At 36.5% G+C, this 23,067-nt stretch overlaps 1 protein-coding gene across 1 annotated transcript in view; it reads right to left on the reverse strand.

The window, feature by feature from the left end:
• Nucleotides 1–23,067, reverse strand: part of SLC39A12 (solute carrier family 39 member 12) — a 256,970-nt gene that overhangs the window by 47,532 nt on the left and 186,371 nt on the right. The window contains exons 10-11 of the mRNA XM_053715702.1: nt 11,571–11,649; nt 6,644–6,802 (exon numbers count right to left, since the gene is read on the reverse strand). Coding sequence (XP_053571677.1) covers nt 6,644–6,802; nt 11,571–11,649 — 238 coding nt within the window. The remainder of the gene's footprint in view (nt 1–6,643; nt 6,803–11,570; nt 11,650–23,067) is intronic.

A 23,067-nucleotide genomic window follows, 5' to 3' on the forward strand; every position in this document is an offset into this window, starting at 1 on the left:
AACATTACTCTGATGTCCTTTAGGCCTATTCTTATCTTGAGCTAGAAAAGACCCTTTTCCCCCTGTAATTTCAGAGATACTTTCTGCCAAACCGGGTCCAAAAAAGGTTTTGACCTTGTATGGAATCGCCAGAAGCTTGACTTTAAAGGAAATGTCCACAGACCAGGATTTCAACCATAATGCCCTGTGGGCTAGGACAGCGAAACCTTGATGAACATAAATCTTTTTTTAAATAAGCCTCCAGCTTCCTGTCCATCGGCTCCTTAAAAGAGCAGCTATCCTCAAAAGGAATAGTGGTTCTCTTAGCCAGAGTGGAAATGGCCCCTTCAACTTTGGGTACAGTATACCAAGGGTCTTTAATGTAGTCCTCGACAGGAAACATTTTCTTAAAAATGGGAGACAGGGAAAAAGACACCCCTGGTTTCTCCCATTCCTGTGAGATAATCTCTCTAGCACGGTGTGGCACAGGAAAAGTGGAAGGTTCATCAAAGAAACTATTGTTTACTATATTTTTTGGGAGTGACAACGACAGGGGTATCGGAGTCATCTAAAGTAGCTAAAATTTAATTTAACAATACACAAAGGTGTTCAAGCTTAAATCTGAAGGATTCCACCTCAGTCTCAGAAGAAGGAATTATACTGTCCGAATCTGAGATTTCACCCTCAGAAAGTCCTGATCTATCTTCCTCATCAGACTTACAAGAAAGGGCAACTTGGGAAGCAGAACTGAGAACAGGCACCTTACTTTCTAAATTTCTAGATTTCCTCTTGCGTTTTCCCTGTAATCTGGGAATGGCAGCTATTTCTGCTTTTAGATAAACTCCACTAGGAGTTATAGAGGATCCATAGGGCACTGCATGTGACACTATTGAGGCTTGGGATGTAGCAGGAGAAAGCTGAGGTATTATTTTAACAGCATCATCCTGAGAGACATTAGGCTCAAAAATTTTACTTTTATTTTGCAAGGTTTTCTTGACACATGAAGAACAAAATTGCATAGGAGCTGCAATTTGTGCATCTAAACATAATAAGCATGAATTCATGAGATCAGGCTCTTGCTCCATATCAGACATGTTGTGAAACAATAAATAAACTTGTACAAATAAGTTTAAAAGATTTTAATATTCAATTGAAATAAGCCAAGGAAAATAATTCACTTTAAAGTTTATCCCAAATTAGGATCGATCCCCAGCTAAAATTATGTGAGAAAAGTTAAGAAAAAACATTTAATAAACATCAAATAAACTTCTAAAATACCCCTCAGGCAACCCCACACCTCAATTACTGAGGTGCCTTACGCTACAAATTAAGACCAGATCACTCATAAATGGAGAAAAACTAGTTTTTCCTCAGAAACATAATGAAGTAAAGCCGGTCATGTGACCGCAACTGCCTAGCTCAAATTACTGCTGCGACACAGAGAGGCACTAAAAATTGTTTCCTGGTACACTGAGTACCATAAATAGCCTTTTTTTCAAACCGGACAGTTTAAAATGTTGCATCAGTTTATTTTAAAGCAAAGGGGAAATGAATAAGCTGCTGAAATAGAAAATTCAGCCATACTTTCAGTTTAAACTTGTATTGTTTTATCAAGTAAATATGTGTCAGAAAATAAAGCCTAATAAAAACATTTTACCCTTTCTTTTTAAAAGAGTTTAAATGTTAGTCTCACACATGCTACAGTGCCTGCTTCATGTCCCAGTGTAACCCATACAACAGGATTATCTATGTCCCAATAAAAAAGCAGTGTCTTTTAATTTGTCAAGTGCATGGTCTCCCCAACTGGAAGAAAAAGCACTTACCTGCTCCGCTGTCTGGCATGTAGACAGTTACAAGGTATGAGAAGACACAGTTCTTCACAGAGACCTTTGAAAAAGAAAGAACAGAATAGCCAACTCTGGCTTTCTAAACTATGGCAGCAATTGTTAGGAAAACTCAGTAAGTACCTCTTTGCAAGTTCCTAACTGCTTTAAATCCACCACTACCTGACTGCAAGGAATGACATGGACTTCGGCTATACCCCAAAATTTGCTTGTAGATGAAATAAAAAAAATTCTTTAGACACCTAATCTTCACCTCCTCCATGCACTGAAGGCAAAGAGAATGACTGGTGGTTGTGGGTAAGGGAGTGATAGTTATCAGTTTAACTGTGGTGCTCTTTGCCTCCTCCTGCTGGCCAGGAGTGATATTCCAAACAGTAATTACCAGTGGCGTATTTAAGTTTTGTGCTGCCCTAGGCACTTAAAATTATGCTGCCCCCCCTAGGTTTTAGGCTGTTTTTCGGCCATAATATTTTTTGGCCTAATTTTAATGAATATATATATATATATATATATATATATATATATATTTATTTTTTTATATATATATATATATATATATAAACACACAACTCCTCTCCCTCACACACACACACAGCCCCTCTCCCACACACACACACAGCCCCTCTCCCACACACACAGCCACTCCCCCCCCCACACACAGCCACTCACCCCCCCCACACACACACAGCCACTCTCACACACATACACACACATACATATATACACTCATACACAGCAATTTAAACAGTCCTGAAACTGAAGCTTGTGCTCCTTAATGTTTACATATAAAATGGCATCTTATAAACGAAATAGACAATAACTACAATAAACATGCTATCACAAGATGACAGCAACAGAATTAGATGTTAAACAACAGGAAACTATAATCCCAACCCAGTTCTACTGAAATAAAATAAGCACTGCCACTACATACATGAACAGTTTATCTGGGGGACTGTGAATGCCTAGTATGCATTTATCAGCACCTGGAGGTGCATTTATGTTGTAAGGTCTGAGTCACTGAGTGTCTTTACTGTGGATTCAATTCAACAGTGGTTTCAGTGAGGGCGGGGACTGGACTCCTTCCCTGCCAGCTCTCTCCATGGTACGTTCCTCATTACTGGATGGATCTCTAAACTTTTATTAAATCTTTCAGAGTGTGCAGGGCCAAACGGTGTTGATGCAATCTGTAACAACTGCTTCGGCACCGCTTGGCCCTGCACACTATGAAAGATAAAGTTTAAAGACCCAGTAATGAGGAATGTACCATGAAGAGAGCAGGCAGGGAAGGAGGCCAGCTGAGTGAACAGTTTGTCAAGTACCGGTCCGCACTGCACATTGGAATATGTCACGCATCCAGCCTGCTTCTGTGTCCCCATTTACATCACTGCTGCCAGCACTGAGCTAAAGTGTTTATGACCTCTCTCTCAGTCATTTTCCTCTCTGTTCTTCTGCTCACAGCCCTGCAGTAAAAACATCAGAAAGGACTGTGAGCAGAAGAACAGAGAGGAAATGCCTGAGACTGCAGTGAGCGCTATCAAGTGTCTGAGAATGCGCTGACTGTCTGACACTAGTAGTGTAACACACACCTCTTCTGATGGAGCCTTTCCTTGCATGATCACTAGTAAAAAGGGCCTCCTGCCTTGGCATACCTTACTTTCCCGTTCCCCACTCTCTTGTGTTGCACTGCCACCAGCCTGATATTCTTGTGACCACTGCTCAGTCTCACCTCCATTGCCGCCTGGCCTGGGAGATCACGTGCGCATGCGTGTAACTCCCGGGCTCAAGCCCTGATGTGCGGCAGATAGGGGAAGCAGGCTGGTTGACCCGTGAATGCCCGCTCAAAGTTAAAAACATATTTTTTTTCAAAGCAGTTAGCAGCGTTAGTGCAGTGTGGTCACTGTGGTGTGGACAAGTGCCGCCCCCCAAAATCCGCCGTCCTAAGTACCGGCCTTGTTGGCCCCTGGTAATTACTCAAGCAGCGGACTCACCATATCTTAGGCAAGAAATCTTCAATATCAGAATCCTCAAAAATCTGATCAGAAATACTATCAAACAAAATGTAAGCAGCAGCAGCAGAAACATCAGCAATATCTGGTCTGAAAAGATAACCTGCCTGCAGAATAGCCCTTCTATGAAAGAACTAAAGTTTAATATCTAAATGGTCTTAATTAAATAAATGGTACCATCCACCTTAGGAACAATTTTCCAAAGCTCAATATTAGAAGCAGGAAGAGGATACATTATTTTAAACCGTGCAGAAGGATTACATTAATTATCAGGTTTAGGTCATTTTTTAGAAATAATCCCAGCCACAGCATAAGCCACTAGAAATAACTAATAATAACCTAATAAGAAATAAGAATTTAAATGACTGGTAGACCCCTCTTCAGTAACAGGAACTTTGTTAATTTTTAAAGTAAGCAAAAGTTCCTAAAAAACAAATGTGATCAATCTTAAATAAAAAGGATGAAGAAGCAGGCTCTGAATCAGAGACAGGCCCCTGATCATCAAACAAACCTTACACTCAGAAGCCTCATTAGCCTCATGAGACACGGGAATATTGCTACTAGTAGAAGGCATATCTTGTACTGACAATTTATATTTACTTGAGGGCAGAATGACTACTAAAATTTCAGACTCTGTAGCTTTAATATTAATTCCATAATGCCAGGAACAATTTGAGCCAGACCTTCCTGCATTGAACAAACAGAAGAAGCAATAATACCTTTGGAAGCAAGTTCAGTATTAGATTGGTCTGAATACATCAAAACATTATGGCAGGACTCACATAAATATGAAAGAGGGGAAACTTCAGCGTTCTTAAAATAAACACATTTAATACAGGTAGAAAGCTGTTCAGAAATATCAGCTTCCAAAGGAGGATTAGGGACAAATTCAGAGGATTCCATAGTGAACAAACACAGAAATATTTACCCCAAAACACAAAAGAGCTCTAAGGGAATAAGTATAAAATACCCCCTTCTGGGATCAAAGCTATAGCTGGAAGTGCCGAAAAAAAATTCAAATTTAAAAATGTCAAAAAAGCACCAAAAGGAGCACACAACTTAAAAATGTTGTTTAGAAAAAACTGAAATAACTAATACCCAGGAGGTTAACCAATATAAAGTCCTTTATACATGAGGTAAAAATACATCTGATCCTAGGCTATATATAAATACTATATAATAATGCCAGGTATAGGTTTTAAAATAAGTGTTAAAATTAAATAATAAAAAAAACACTTACCTTAAACATTCTCCTACTATGCAAAATAGCAGGAAAAACCAACCCTGTACCGAAAACATATCAGCAGAGGATATACTATAGGAGTTAACAGTAGACACAATAGGAGGAGGCAAAAGAGAAGTCCCTGCAAAATCCTTGGGAAGATATTGACTTAAATTTTCATGGGAAAGGAAAAATATGACACAAACCAAACTCCTTAAATTTCCCTCTTGACAAACACTGGACTCTGAGGGGAAATGGGCCTCAACTCAGTCTGAGATCCCCTCTCAAAGAAGAAACCGCCTGCACATTATCATTCTTCACCTTCCTCCAGCGGAGGCAAAGGTAAGGCAAACTACCATAGAGGTGGGAATTATTGTATAGAGCTCTTGGGGTTTTGGACTATTTGTATCCTCCTAGTGGTAGGGAAGGTAATTCCCAGGAGTAATGGATTGTGGACTCTTACCACCTTTATGAAAGAAAAAGTATTCACAGAAAGTAACCAGCAGCTCTCTGTGAGGCTGGGAGAATTTGCAGTAAGTCACTGTCTGTGATTACCTTCTCCCCATTCTTCCTGTAGCCCAGTATCTCAACCTGTTCTGTGGCTGGTGCCAGTAGACACACCCACCAGGGAGTGTTTTTCTCCTGTCATTCATTCACCTGCCTTATTTATTTTTAACCTTTTAATTTACATTTTCTTGTCTCTCCCTTCTCTCTCTCTTCCATCATTTTCTTTTTCCCTCCTTCCCCCTCCATAATCTCTCCTTCTGTCTCCCTTCTCTCACTCTTTCTGTCTTGCCCCCTATACTTTCAATCCTATAAAATTATTTCTTTTGTTTGATAACATCACTTCCAATTATTTCATAAAACATGCTAATAAACGCACACAAGATATATATATATATATATATTTTTTTTTTTTTTACAAAGCTGGCCAGTCAGCAAGTATGTAAAGAATGTGTTTCAAAGGAAAGGATTGCCAGGAGTACATGTAATTTTAAGAGTAAAAATTTACTTTTATTAATGAGACATACTTAAAATACATGGGATAAGCATATCCCTGTGCCTAGCAAATTGGCTAATGTATCTATACTTTAGTCTGGGGGAACCTTATGAGAAGCCTGGTAAGGCATTGTATACCAATACTATTTATGTTATGCACACACCGATGTCACTCTGTGAAGTACTGAGCAAGGCTCCGGTCTAAGTTATTGCAAACATTGTGTTTGGTCGGGGACTAACTGTTTTAATGAGTAAGGGAGCCTGTTTAGGCAAGAGATACTATCCCTGAATTCAACCATTAACACACACTGGTATCTGGTGAAGGATCTACGGATAAAAACACACAACTACACCATTTAGCGTATGGGTAAACATACATACTACAGACATGGATGATTAAGAACATTGAAAGTTGGATACTTGTTACAGGGTTCATCTAAAGGGAACTTTTTAGAATATTTGTTTTCTGTTGTAAAGAATGTGTCTCACACAAAGCCAACTCAAATTAAAATATAAGCAAAAATATATATATTTTTGCAAATAATTATTGGGTTAGTAGATGAGACCTACAGAATCCTTATCAGACATACCCATTTCATGTGGAATTTCATGACAGAGAATTGCAATAGTAGTTGCTACTCCAGTCTCAGTTGAAGATGAAAAAGCAGATCCGATTACCATTCCATCAGCAAAGTTATGTAGACTATCTCCCATCAGAACCATTATTGCTAGCAAACTGAAACCTTTGTCTGCAATAGAAAAAAGCTTGATGTAAAGCACTGATATTAATGTATTTGGTTTCAGTTTAACACGATATATTCAGTTTAAACCAACAACTTGTTTTCATCAGTCTATTTAAATTATTTTACAATTTCCAAAAATTGGGCTCTTTTGCATTGGATTTTTTTGCGATTGGGTTTTTGCGAAGATGTAAAATGTAAAAACTGCTATCGGAAGCCATTATGTTTATTGACAATTTATGATGGGCTGCTGGAAAAGAATTACGCAGCCTATAGAAAATAATAGAAGCCGAAGAGCACAAATTTACAGAAGGTTTCCATTGAAATGACAAACAGTTAAAACACTGTTGGAAACTATCGATAAGGTCTCAAACATTACGCAATGCTCAACTAGTTGTAAAAGAGGAAAAATAAGGTTTTTGAGGCCTGTTTCACATTGAGAGGTTTAAGTTTTCAAACAATGCAAGTGTTTCACTTATTTAAATGTATTGTTATTTATAATATGTATTGCTGGCCCAGGAATAGGACTAGTTATGTTCGTATTTAAATATCAATATATATTTACATATTACAAATATAATCAAGCACATATCTCCATAATTCCAACTAGGCATATGCCTAGGGCAGCACTAAATATGACATACAGTATATCAATAAATGTAAAAAATTAATAAAATTAGTTTTATCATTAAATCCTTTTTTTTCATTTCATTTTTTTATTAATTAAATGTATCTTTGATATGATCACAGATAAAGAGTACAGTCATTAAATGTAAATTTTTTAGTAAAAGGTCAGGTTACCATAGCAACAAACGTATGGTGCGATTTTCAAGAAGTTCAACATTGGATGGAAGTATTAACACAGCGTTAACTTATTCCTACACGAAAAGAGAGATTGCACACACTGCACAATAATTTTCAATGGAAACCTGGTACTAAAATGGAGCCATAAACTACTTTTAGCTGTCGGTTGCTTTGCTAGCTTACGGGCTCTATTTTTACTGACTCAATGGAAACGAGCCCTTTGTAGGTAGAAAAAGCCACAAAAGGTCAGACTAACGGGCGATTTATCGCTGAAGCCCTTGTTTCCGCGCAAGCCTTTAGGAAGAACTGCTTGTGCAATGTTAAATGCCGACAGCATATGCTGTTGGCATTCAGCAATGTCTGGCGGATATGATACACTACAGCGTATCATGTCCGCCAGACAATGATAATTCGGCCCCTAAATTCAAATTTTTATAGATTTTTTTTTATAATTTTCAAGTATTGTGAAATTGCACATAAACTTTGTGAGGATTTGTAGGTATGAAGAATGACAAAAAAAATTATCCTGAAGAGCCACTTGTGCTTTTCAAGAATTGAGATCTCCATAAATGAAAACAAAACTTTTTCAATTTTTTTAATGTTGTTTTTATTTACAAAACATAACCCCAAAACATTTAAACAAAGCAATGAAATCATGTAGTGTGGTGGGACGAATTGGGACAGCACAGAAAGGTATGGAGCAAAAGGGGCTGCAGCCCCAGGCCTCGAGCTTTGAGAAGCCTGATTTCAGGGGTGAAGGAATGAGAATGTGCAGTGTATATACTGTATTTAGTTTATGAAGAGGTGAATGTGCAGTGTATATACTGTATTTAGTTTCTGAAGAGGTGAATGTGCAGTGTATATACTGTATTTAGTTTATGAAGAGGTGAATGTGCAGTGTATGTACTGTATTTAGTTTATGAAGAGGTGAATGTGCAGTGTATATACTGTATTTAGTTTATGAAGAGGTGAATGTGCAGTGTATGTACTGTATTTAGTTTCTGAAGAGGTGAATGTGCAGTGTATATACTGTATTTAGTTTATGAAGAGGTGAATGCGCAGTGTATATACTGTATTTAGTTTATGAAGAGGTGAATGTGCAGTGTATATACTGTATTTAGTTTCTGAAGAGGTGAATGTGCAGTGTATATACTGTATTTAGTTTATGAAGAGGTGAATGCGCAGTGTATATACTGTATTTAGTTTATGAAGAGGTGAATGTGCAGTGTATATACTGTATTTAGTTTCTGAAGAGGTGAATGTGCAGTGTATATACTGTATTTAGTTTCTGAAGAGGTGAATGTGCAGTGTATATACTGTATTTAGTTTATGAAGAGGTGAATGCGCAGTGTATATACTGTATTTAGTTTATGAAGAGGTGAATGTGCAGTGTATATACTGTATTTAGTTTATGAAGAGGTGAATGTGCAGTGCATATACTGTATTTAGTTTATGAAGAGGTGAATGTGCAGTGCATATACTGTATTTAGTTTATGAAGAGGTGAATGTGCAGTGTATATACTGTATTTAGTTTCTGAAGAGGTGAATGTGCAGTGTATATACTGTATTTAGTTTCTGAAGAGGTGAATGTGCAGTGTATATACTGTATTTAGTTTCTGAAGAGGTGAATGTGCAGTATATATACTGTATTTAGTTTCTGAAGAGGTGAATGTGCAGTGTATATACTGTATTTAGTTTCTGAAGAGGTGAATGTGCAGTGTATATACTGTATTTAGTTTCTGAAGAGGTGAATGTGCAGTGTATATACTGTATTTAGTTTCTGAAGAGGTGAATGTGCAGTGTATATACTGTATTTAGTTTCTGAAGAAGTGAATGTGCAGTGTATATACTGTATTTAGTTTATGAAGAGGTGAATGTGCAGTGTATATACTGTATTTAGTTTATGAAGAAGTGAATGTGCAGTGTATATACTGTATTTAGTTTATGAAGAGGTGAATGTGCAGTGTATATACTGTATTTAGTTTATGAAGAGGTGAATGTGCAGTGTATATACTGTATTTAGTTTATGAAGAGGTGAATGTGCAGTGTATGTACTGTATTTAGTTTATGAAGAGGTGAATGTGCAGTGTATATACTGTATTTAGTTTATGAAGAGGTGAAGGGGCAGTGTATATACTGTATTTAGTTTATGAAGAGGTGAATGTGCAGTGTATATACTGTATTTAGTTTATGAAGAGGTGAAGGGGCAGTGTATGTACTGTATTTAGTTTATGAAGAGGTGAATGTGCAGTGTATATACTGTATTTAGTTTATGAAGAGGTGAAGGGGCAGTGTATATACTGTATTTAGTTTATGAAGAGGTGAATGTGCAGTGTATATACTGTATTTAGTTTATGAAGAGGTGAAGGGGCAGTGTATATACTGTATTTAGTTTATGAAGAGGTGAAGGGGCAGTGTATATACTGTATTTAGTTTATGAAGAGGTGAAGGGGCAGTGTATATACTGTATTTAGTTTATGAAGAGGTGAAGGGGCAGTGTATATACTGTATTTAGTTTATGAAGAGGTGAAGGGGCAGTGTATATACTGTATATAGTTTATGAAGAGTTGAATGTGCAGTGTTTTTACTGTATTTAGTTTATGAAGAGGTGAATGTGCAGTGTATATACTGTATTTAGTTTATGAAGAGGTGAATGTGCAGTGTATATACTGTATTTAGTTTATGAAGAGGTGAATGTGCAGTGTATATACTGTATTTAGTTTATGAAGAGGTGAATGTGCAGTGTATATACTATATTTAGTTTATGAAGAGGTGAATGTGCAGTGTATATACTGTATTTAGTTTATGAAGAGGTGAAGGGGCAGTGTATATACTGTATTTAGTTTATGAAGAGGTGTTTATGGTATCAGAAGGTGAAATATATAGTGCTATTCTGAATATGGAGACAAGAGCATACAGGGGAGGGGTATAAGGGGACTGGGCTGAGGTACCCCAAACATTTGTCTTGCTGATGGACCTGCAAATGCTAAGCGTGGCGTTAATAGTGTTGGTGAAGGTCACGATAAGGGTTAATGTGTGACAGGCTTCACATGTATTTCCAAAAATATAGTCCAGTGGCTTTTAATGCATTTTATATAATTTGTAAATTTAAAATGTGTTCTTTTTAAATGAAATGTTATGTTTAGTTTTGCTGCATTTAATATAGTGACACGTAACATTTGTTTGCAAAAAAAAGAATGCTGAAAGGTTGCCCAATATTCAACTTCCATGAAAATGGAGAAATACTGCCAACATTCATTATTTTTAATAAATGAGCCAAAACATTCGTTCATCCCTCATAATAAACAGTTATGTTCTAAATTACTGAATCTCGTTATATTAACAAGCGGATAATTTATGCAGCCTTTATCTCACCAAGGGGATTAAAAGCCTTTATAATCGTAGCTAACCAGCTTTACTTTATGCAAGATAAAGTGACAAAAAAGTCACAATTAATATTTTGTAATTCAGAAAGAGCATACAGTTTTAAACACATTTACAATCTACTTCTATTATTAGTTTTACTTTATTCTCTTGGTATCTTTTGTTGAAGAGCATATCTAGGTAAACGTAAGAGCATATACATTTCTCGAGCACTATTTGGCCACAGTGTTTGCAACAATATTTGTAAAAATTGTTTTAGATTGTTGCAAATACTTCTGCCCTCTAGTGCTCAACAACGTATAACATTGTTAAAAACCATTGTTACAAACATTGCTGCCATATAGTGCTTAGGAAAAGTGAACCCTCTTGAGCCTACTAAGGTATGCTCTTTAGCAAAGGATAGCAAGAGTACAAAATAAATTTGATACCAAAAGTAATTTTGAAAGTTGTTTAAAATTGCAACATTGGTGGAACAAATGGCTGAGCTGCTTTTGTACGCATTTGGCCCTGCAACTTTGATGTTTGAACTAGTGATACAGTTGATCGGTGAGAAAGCGTCCGTCTGTCTGGTTATTAACAGTATACTTACTTTTTTTTCTTCCTCTGAGACTAACTGGGGTAATATCAGGTGCAGTCACTTCTGCAGGCTCGCAGTCCTCAGGACTTTTCTTTTGGCAACAAAATAAACACAAGTTAAAGGTTGTTATTTAGATAAGTTGTGGAAGAATATTGCATTACAAATACAATGTCATCGTCCACAATATAAATGTATAACTATAGTAAATATCTCAAGAAATAAACATTAATTACAAATGTTTCCTATTTTAATGTTCCCCTAAGCCGTAATATACTGCTGCAGCACTGGATTTTTATTACTAAAGGGACATTATTATGCTTTCATTTGTTAGTTTGAAATGCTTGCATTAGTGACACTATATGACCATTTGTTTAGGTGTTAAACACACAGGACCCGAGAAGGTCACACTGTGCAGTCTAGGGGTGGGTCTTTGTAGTCAAAGGGGCATGGAGATGCAGTCTAGGAGGGTGAATGAGGCAAGAGGGGACAGTCACAAAAGTACAGGTAAACAACTTAAATCTCTATATCTATACTGTGTCAAAAGGATAGTAAACACGTTAACATTTTTTATATAAAATTATTAGTTATACATAATGAAACAACTTTGCAATATATTTTATTATTTATTTTGTCCCCTTTTCATATAATTTAGCTCTTAAAGGGACACTCAGGTAAAATTTAATTTTAATGATTCAGAAACAGCATGTAATTTTAAACAACTTTCCAATTTACTTCCATTAAAAAAATGTGCACATTCTTTTATATTTACACTTTTTGAGTCACCAGCTCCTACTGAGCATGTGCAAGAATTCACAGACTATACGTTTATGCATTTGTGATTGGCTGATTGCTATCACATGGTACAGGGGGAGTCAGGGGCGGACTGGGCCAGGGGGCAGAGAGGCAATTGCCCCCCAGGCTGCCCTAAATCATGTTAAAAACGGCTGCTTTTTTTTTTTTTTTTATTGTAATTTTAATAATGGCCAGCAGGGGGAGCAGCTGTACACACATAAGCAGCAGTGGAGCAGCCTTTCTCTCTATGGCACTGAAACTGAAAGGCCATGTGCTGAGGGGGAAGGGCTTAGTGCAGGCTTTCCCTAGTCAAACAGAGAGCGCAGTCTCAATGAATGGATGGAGGGAAAGGCATCAGTGTGAGCTGCTAGAATCATGTGTGGCCACCTCTACTAAACAGTAAGTACATAAATGTGCTGTCAGCAAGTGTGTGGGGTTTCTTCAGGGGCCGGGCTGCAGTGAAATCATCATGTAGAATACAGCTAATACTGTGGCTGTGCAGTAAGATCCTTATGTATAATACAGCAAATACTGTGCAGCTTTTATTTTAGCTGAAGCATTGGGATAAGACATTTCAGTTTATGTTGTATCCTACATGGGGAAATAATAATAATAATGTTTAACTGTAGGTATCAGTCCCTTGCTAGGCTGCACATTTATATACAGTTCTGCAATGGGAGTGTACTGTATGTGTACCCCAGAGCTAGTGAGCAGTATTGGTCATATATGCATTGCTGTGTGATGTTTAACTGTAGGTATCAGTCCCTTGCTAGGCTGCACATTTATATACAGTTCTGCAATGGGAGTGTACTGTATGTGTACCCCAGAGCTAGTGAGCAGTATTGGTCATATATGCATTGCTGTGTGATGTTTAACTGTAGGTATCAGTCCCCTTGCTAGGCTGCACATTTATATACAGTTCTGCAATGGGAGTGTACTGTATGTGTACCCCAGAGCTAGTGAGCAGTATTGGTCATATATGCATTGCTGTGTGATGTTTAACTGTAGGTAACAGTCCCTTGCTAGGCTGCACATTTATATACAATTCTGCAATGGGAGTGTACTGTATGTGTACCCCAGATCTAGTGAGCAGTATTGGTCATATATGCATTGCTGTGTGATGTTTAACTGTAGGTAACAGTCCCTTGCTAGGCTGCACATTTATATACAGTACTGCAATGGGAGTGTACTGTATGTGTACCCCAGAGCTAGTGAGCAGTATTTGTCATATATGCATTGCTGTGTGATGTTTAACTGTAGGTAACAGTCCCTTGCTAGGCTGCACATTTATATACAGTTCTGCAATGGGAGTGTACTGTATGTGTACCCCAGAGCTAGTGAGCAGGGCTGCATGGAAATATGGAAGCATATTATCTTTTAAAAGCATTCTGTGTTATTGTTAATAAAGATAAACTGTGTCTATGCTGTGTTTTTTTCTAAGTTAGTAATTTCATGGTTTCTTGGAGGAATTAGCTAAAAAATAGGCTTCCTGAATCATTTTTATTAAAGGGACATGAAAACCATCATTTTACTTTCATGGTTCAGATAGAGCACACAGTTTTAAACAACTTCTTAATTTACTTTTATTATCTAATTTGCTTAGTTCTCTTGGTATCCTTTGCTGAAAAAGATACATAGGTAAGCTTAGGATCTGGGAGCTAGCTGCTTATTGGTGGTTGCACATATATATCTATTGTCATTGGCTTAACAATGTGTTCAGCTAGCTCCTGGTAGTACATTGCTGCTCCTTCAATAAAGGATACCAAGAAAATGAAGCAACATTGATAATAAAAGTACATTGGAAAGATGTTAAAACTGTATGCTCTATCTGAATCTTAAAAGAAAAAAATGGGTTTCATGCCCCTTTAAGTTATTAAACATGTACATGCATTGTGGAGCTTTTAATTGCATTTGCATTCTTGCAGTATTATTAAAGGGATATGAAACACAAAATTTGTCTTTCATGATTCAGACAGAACATACAATTTTAAACAACTTTACAATTTACTTCTATTTTCTAATTTGCTTTATTCCTTTGAAATGATTTGTTGAAAAGCATATCTAGATAGGCTCAGGAGCTTGGAGCTAGCTGCTGAGGTGGATGAACTTGTATGCCCATTTTAATTGGCTTACAAATGTGTTCAGCTTTCTCCCAGGAGTGCATTGCTGCTTCTTCAATAAAAGATACCAAGCAAATAAAGCAAAATTGATTAGAGAAGTAAATTGGAAAGTTGTTTAAAAATGTATAATCTATCTGAATCATGAAAGGAAATGTTTGGGTTTAATGTCCCTTTAATCTGTAACTTTAAGGGACATGAAACCCAATGGTTTTTTTTTCATGATTCAGATAGAGCAAACAGTTTTAAAAAATTATTCCAGTGGTATCTTTTCTTGAAGGGGCAGCATTTCTCTACTGGGAGCTAGATAAACACATTAGGTGAGACAATGACAAGAAGCATATATACAGCCACCAATCAGCCGCTATCTCCCAGTAGTGCATTGCTGCGCCTGAACAAGCACATAAGTATACAAGCCCAGCTGCTTTATAGATCACCTTCATGAGAGCTGAATTGCAACAGTGCAACTCTTGGTAGGTCCCCTACCCATTTGTCTCGTAAAAATGAATATTATAGCTATGTTTATAGGGCTGCAGAATATGTTGACGCTCTACAAATAATAATAATAAAGGATACCAAGAAAACAAAGCAAATTTGACAATATAAGTAGATTGCAAAGCTGTTTAAAATTGTAAACTCTATCTGAATTGTGAGAAAAAAAAATCGGTTTCATGTCCCTTTCAGTGTATTAAGATTAAACTAAAGGACTCTTGTTTACTATATGTAAATTATATATATATATATATATATATATACAGTAATTTAAATAGGAAAGCAACATGGCTTTAGGTGTACATGAGGGCTGCACACACTCCATGCAGCATGGAAAATAATAGGTAATGTGTGATCGCTCTAACTGTAGCTTATTTAGTTTAGAATAAATTTTAGATGTTTTCTTATTTAGTTGTTAATCTGGTGTGTACACACCTACAATTCTACCAGCCTACATGGTTACCATATTTTTAAAGAGGCAATGAATGTGCTAAAAAAAACATTAAAAAAAAAATCAGTGGTTTAAAGTCATTGCAGAAAAAACTGCTCAAAAGCTTTCCTTTAACCCCTGGAAAAAATCCCCATGGCTGGCACATTCCACCAGCCCACATTTTTTAAGGAATGTAAACACTTTGAGAATACAACATTTTAAATAAAGTCTAGTAAAACACCTTTGCAATAAACTTTCATTATTTTGCACCATTTTCTGCAATTACACTTTGAAAACAAAGTTTTTTTTCTAATTCCAAGAATTGTAAGTGATCATGCACTATCTAATCCCAGTTGGCTTCAGTAAAGGTTATTCCTGGTGGGTCCTGCTGGCTATGGGTCCTGTGGTGGGTCCTACTGGCTGTGGCGTGCTGTGGGTCCTGTGGCTGTGAGCTGATTTGTTGGTGCAATGGGCCACTTGACTGGATTTGCCCCCCAGGCCTAAGGCTGCCAGCCCTCCCCTGGGGGGAGTGGAAATATACATAAGTTTGAAATTTGTTAGAAAAAAATCTACTACTCATTTGAAATTCAGAGTAAATGCTATTGTATTGTCTTGTTATCTTGCATTTGTTGTTTATGCAAATCTACTGTGTTTACTGGTCCTTTAAAAATGAGCAATTTCTAATTCTCAGCACTTCAACTGCACCTGCTGATTTATCAAGGCTAAGCCTGCTACATATATATCCTTAATTGGCTTTATCAGATAACAAAACAATTCACTTGCTAACTGCTAACTTTATGACCATGGCTTGCCTTGTTGTCTGGGGACTAAAGCCCTGATTGGCTCCTCCAAGTAAGGCAAAATGATACATGAAAATGTTAAACCATGGCTAATATATTATTCTATAGCAACAGAACAGAAAATGTCTTGTAATTACAAGGTTTTTAGTGTCCCTTTAAATAGAGTGCAACATTAAATAATAATGCAGAATAAATAAAGAACTACCCGGCTTTAATATATATTTAGAGCATTTCTTTTTTTGAGGTAGTTTAGTTTACATTAGTGAGGTTTAAATTATCAACCAAAATTCCATGCTTAAACAGCATTTTTGTTTGTTTCATATAAAAGAAGTTTGTTTTTATTTATTTGTGTGTTTTTGTAAAATGGATGTTCTGTTCTTCCCAAGCTATTTTTGGGTTTATATTTTAGATGTGTGTCATTGGCCGACCAACCAGCCAGTGAGAAGTCGCTTGAAGATCACTTGTGCCCAACTGATAACTATAAATCTTATGCAGTTATACTGTCACTATCAACAGCAGGTGTTATAAGATTTAGCTAGCATTTAACTAGTATTATATAATTATTTGTTAAATCTATACTGATACTGGGGTCGATCTCCATCCTTTAGAAAAACTTAGCAAATTATTTATCTTAAAAAAATCCTCATAGATATTAATAGTGGTTTTCTGTATAAAAACATTAGACACATTTTTCTAAAAGGTTATTATCAACCCAATTGTGTTTTATTTTTAAGTATATATTTTATTTGTGAAAGCACATCCTTTTATCTAATGTAGAGCTCCCAGCTGCACACCTATATTGTGGGATTGTATTGAATTGGTAGTTGTATCTCACAGTCCCTTCCTCTGCTTTCCCTATAGAGCAAATGCCAGTTTCCAGAGACTGATAAGACTCTGCCCATTGCCTCTACTGTCCAGAACATGCCCACAGTCCCACCCCTCAGGTCATGGCTCCTCCCACAAAAAAAATCCCCCAACCCCCCAAAAACTCCCCTTCACTTGCCAGGCCTGGAAAGGCTCTTAGGAATGTCAGGATTGTTAAACCCCCCACCCAATATTAACTAACTTACAAGACATTTTTGTTATCTGGCTATAGAATAATATATCAGCCAATTCTAAATATTTTTAAAACAAATATCTAGTTTTCTGCAATTGTTTTTCGATAGCCAAACTCCACCCATCACTTGCCTCATTTGGAGGTGCCAATCTGGGCTTGAATTGGCCGCTGACAAGGCTAGCCACAGTCATTATGTTAGTATGAAGTGTAGTGTTTTGCTTTTTTTTTTATCTTTAAAGACAATTGGGGAAAGATATGTATCAGGGTTAGTCTTGTGAATTCAGCAGTTTGCATTAGTATTTGTGAGAATTATAAAATCTACAATTTTCAGAGCTAAATGACATGAAAAGAGGGCAAAATAGCTTTACTTGTTATCAAGCCTAGCAAATAGCATCACTGCATCGCTTGTCAGCTTAAATCCTTAAAGGGACAGTCAACCTAAAAATTCTGTTAAGTGATATATATATAAAGTGTAAATCGACCATTATGTACAAAAGTAGCCCAGTTTTGTGATCTTTATCGTTTGCAAGTAAAAGCACTTACTGTTCGCGCCGCTGCCATTTGAAAATGTCCATTTGGCCCCTCCCCTATTTTGTCATCGCCTACATCATCATCTTCATGGAATAGCAGTCACTATGCGATCCTCCTTGTAACCTTCTTTAGCGCATGCGCAATGTGCCTATTGTACTGAAGGGGGAATGTTTGTATCCGTGTAATCACTGTGTAGTGTATATTTAGCTGAGTCAGGCAGTTTGCAGCATATTTAAGATCAGAATCTGAGCTCTTTTTTGCAAAATAAATAATCTATATTGTAATGTGTTTACATTTCAGTTTTTAGTTTCAAGTATTACCGAACCAATCCAGCCTTTCAGAGATGAAGTAGAACAGGCAACACAAGTAATTGTATAGTGTAATGATGTTTTGTTTTACTTTAACATTTTACAGGGAGAATAAATGGTGTCCCTTAAAGGGACGTGTTACTTAGCATAAATTCCCATTTTTCCTTGGTGCCACTGTAACATAGTAACATAGTAGATGAGGTTGAAAAAAGACCAAAGTCCATCAAGTTCAACCTACACAAATCTAAAATATATACAAAAAGCTCCAGTTAAACTTAAATAATCCCACTAAAAGGTTACCCATTTAATACTAGCAATCATATCCATGAATTTTGTTTATAGACAGAAATGTATCCAAATAATTTTTAAATGTATCTAGGGTATTGGCATTCACTACCTCCTTTGGTAATGAGTTCCACAATTTTATTGCTCTTACAGTGAAAAAACGTTTCTGTTGCAGGAGATGAAATCTCCTTTCCTCCAACCTTAAATTGTGACCTCTGGTCACAAACAATTTTCTTGGAATAAACAGAGCTTCTGCCATCTCTGTATATGGGCCTTGAATATATTTATATGAAGTAATCATGTCACCTCTTAAGCGCCTTATTTCTAAAGAAAACAGACCCAGTTTGGCTAGCCTCTCCTCATAGGTTAAATTCTCAAATCCCCTTATTAGCTTTGTGGCCCTTCTCTGAACTTTTTCTAGTTCTATAATATCTTTTTTTGCGATCGGTCCCCAGAACTGCACTCCATACTCAAGGTGAGGTCTTACCAGGGCTTTATATAGTGACAGAATTATGCTTTCCTCCCTTGAGTCAATGCCTCTTTTAATACATGCTAGTATCTTATTAGCCTTTGAAGCTGCTGCCTTGCATTGTGCACCCATCTTTAGCTTGTTATCTATTACTACCCCCAAATCCCTTTCCTCCTGTGTTTGGCTAAATATTGTCCCATTTAAATAATACGTTGCCTGCTTATTTTTACTTCCAAAATGTAGAACCTTGCATTTTCCCGTTTTAAATCTCATTTTCCATTTACCTGCCCATACTTCTAATTTTTGCAGGTCCCTTTGTAACGAAAGTTCATCCTGCTCTGACCTAATGACCTTACTTAACTTGGTATCATCTGCAAAAATAGAGATGTTGCTATTTAATCCTAGCTCCAAGTCATTTATAAAAATATTAAAAAGAATAGGGCCCAGCACTGATCCCTGGGGTACTCCACTGATTACCTTTGTCCAATCTGAGTATGATCCATTTACTACTACTCGTTGCTCCCTATATTTTATCCAGTTATTTATCCATAAACTAACATTTTAAAATATTCCCTGTCCCTTAATTTTGTGCATTAATCTCTCGTGTGACACTGTATCAAACGCCTTTCAAAATCTAAGTATATCACATCAACTGATTCCCCTTTATCTATATTTTTACTTGCTTCCTCATAGAATCTAATTAGATTAGTTTGACATGATATATTTCTCATAAAACCATCCTGATTAGAACTCATAATCTTGTTTACACGAATATGCTCATCAATATAATCCCTTATAATCCCTTCAAATATCTTCCCCACTATTGATGTCAGACTAACTGGTCTATAGCTTTGTGGATCCTCCCCACTTCCCTTTTTGAAGAGTGGCACCACATCAGCTTTACGCCAATCCGTGGGTACCATGCCTGAGGATAATGAGTCTTGAAAAATTAAGAGTAGAGGTTTGTCTATAATAGTGCTAAATTCCCTTAACACCCTTGGATGTATTCCATCTGGGCCTGGAGTTTTATTTACCTTACTATTATCCAATTTGTTTCTGATATCCTCTATACATAACCCAATTAATGGTATGGGCTGGCATGTTCTATTTTGTTCCAAAGTATCATCCAATGGTTCCTCTCTTGTGTATACTGAAGAAAAAAACTGGTTTAGTATCTCAGCCTTCTCCCTGTCACTGTTAATCATGCTACCCTCCCCGCATTTTAATGTACCTATATTGTCTTTCTTAGATTTTTTGCTATTTATGTACTTAAAGAACCTTTTAGGGTTAGATTTAGAATCCTTTGCAATTCATTTTTCATTTTCATTTTTAGCTAATTTGATTGCTTTTTTGCATGCTTTGTTACATTCCTTATAAATATGGAATTTTGAGTCTGTACTATTTTCTTTGAATAATTTGAATGTCCTACGTTTTTTCCTAATTTCTTTTAACACATTTATATAACACATTTATATTCAGCCACATTGGCTTGGATTTTTATTTTTATTTTTATAACCATATGGTATTTGTTGATATGTATATTTATTTAACAAAGTTTTAAATGTTATCCATTATTCCTCTGTATTTTTATTAGAGAATAATACTTTGTCCCAATTTATGTTATTTAATGATTTCCTTAAATCTTTAAGACACTGCTTATGAAAAAAAAATTCAAATTTGACCATGTTATGATCACTGTTACCCAAATGTTCTTCTATGACTTCTATGTTTGATATTATATCTGTATTATTTGATAGCACTAAATCCAATATAGCGTTACTCCTAGTTGGCTCCTCTATTAATTGTGACAAGAAGTTATCCCAGAGAACATTTATAAATCTATCCCCGTTAGCTGAATTACTAGTTTCATTGGCCCAGTTTATATCAGGGTAGTTAAAATCTCCCATAATTACAGCACTGTTATTAGCAGCCTTACCTATTTGCATTAGTAGTTGGGTTTCATCCAGGTCACTAATGTTGGGGGGCTTGTAGCATGTTCCTAGTAATATTTTTTTAGGATTTATTTCCACCCACAGGGTCTCTACATTGTCGCCTGTATCAGAAATATCTTCCCATATTGTAGGTTTAAGGTTAGGTTTAATATACATGCAGATTCCTCCACCCCTTTTATTATTTCTGTCCCTCCTAAATAAAGTATACCCCTCTAAGTTAACTGCCCAGTCATGTGAATCATCCCACCAAGTTTCAGTAATACTGATAACATCATAGTCCTCTTCTGCAACTAAGAGCGTCTGCTCCCCCATTTTACCTGTCATGCTTCTTGCATTTGTTGTCATACATTTAATTTTCATGTGCTTTCTGCTGATACTTGGTGTGCTTTCCTCCATACGTTCTAGTGTGACATTTCTTAAAGGGACACTCAATCAAAATTAAACTTTCATTATTTAGATAGAGCATGCCATTTTAAACAACTTTCCAATTTACTTCCATTAACTAAATGTGCACAGTCTTTTTATATTTAATCTTTTTGAGTCACCAGCTCCTACTGAGCATGTGCAAGAAAAAGTGTGTATGCATTTGTGAATGGCTGATGGCTGTCACATGGTACGTGTATGCATTTGTGATTGGCTGATGGCTGTCACATGGTACAGGGGGAGTGGAAAAACACATAACTTTTAAAATTGTCAGAAAAAAAATCTACTACTCATTTGAAATTCAGACTAAGTGCTATTGCTTTGTCTTGTTATCTTGCATTTGTTGATTATGCAAATCTACTGTGTTGACTGGTCCTTTAAGTCATCCCTTCCTTGAGATATCAAAGGACTGACATATTCACAGACTGATCCCTCTATTCTATTGTGTTCTAACTGACCCCCCCCCCCTTTGCCTAGTTTAAAAGATTCTCTAAACTTGCTACCATCCTTTCCCCCAACACACCTGCACCCATGTAATTCAGATGCAATCCATCCTTACTGTACAAATTGTACCCAAGTGAAAAGTCAGCCCAGTGCTCTAAAAAGTCAATTCCCTCATTTTTACAACATGTTTTTAACCATGAATTAACAGACCTTAGCTCCTTCTGCCTTACTGAATTAGCACACTGTGAGATAAGAAAAGTTTTATGAAAGTTTTATGAAATACACCAGTTTTGTTTTTTTTCCCTATAGTTAAAACTAAGATAAACGCATCAGAGTAAGTACTTTGTGCGCAACAACCATTTAGCTGCTCTTTTTTACTGTCAGCTGCATCTGCATGAACAGCCAATCAGTGCTGAGTTGGCACTTTGCTTTATTGTGATCTTTCTATAACTGAGAAGTATCATAAAGTGACTGTGCCAGATGTGCCCTGTAAAAAAAAAAAAATGTTATCTAAAAATTTGCTGAGTAGTCACATTCTGTTGATGGAATTTTAATTATATCCAATCAGGATTCTAGTCTCAAGACTTAAAAGGAAGCGCACATCTGGCACAGTCACTTTATGATACTTCTCAGTTATAGAAAGATCACAATAAAGTACCAACTCAGCACTGATTGGCTGTTCATGCAGAGCAGCTAAATGATTGTTGTGCACAGAGCACTTACTCTGATGCTTTGATCTTAGTTTTAACTAAAAAAAAAAAAAACTGTTGTATTTCAGAAAACTTTTCCTATCTCACAGTGGCACCAAGGAAAAATGGGAATTTATGCTAAGTAACACGTCCCTTTAAGGGACACCATTTATTTTGTTAAAGTAAAAAAAAACATCATTACACTATACAATTAATTGTGTTGCCTGTTCTTGATCTACTTCATCTCTGAAAGGCTGGATTAGTTAGGTAATACTTGAAACTAAAAACTGAAATGTAAACACATTACAATATAGATTATTTATTTTGCAAAAAAGAGCTCAGATTCTGTTCTTAAATATGCTGCAAACTGCCTGACTCAGCTAAATACACACTACACAGGGATTACACGCTACAAACATTCCCACTTCAGTATAATAGGCGCATTCGCATGCGCTTAGAAGGTTACGAGGAGGATCGCAAAGTGACTACTATTCCATGAAGATTATGATGTAGGCGATGATGAAATAGGGGAGGGGCCAAGCGGACATTTTCAAACGGCAGCGGCGCGAACGGTAAGTGCTTTTACTTGCAAACGATAAAGATCACAAAACTGGGCTACATTTGTACATAATGATCGATTTACACTTTATATATATATATCACTTAGCAGAATTTTAGCTTGACAGTCCCTTTAAATCTGCCAAGTTCCTTTAAAGCTGC

Source organism: Bombina bombina, chromosome 5 (genome assembly GCF_027579735.1).
Source record: "Bombina bombina isolate aBomBom1 chromosome 5, aBomBom1.pri, whole genome shotgun sequence".
NCBI lineage: Eukaryota > Metazoa > Chordata > Amphibia > Anura > Bombinatoridae > Bombina > Bombina bombina.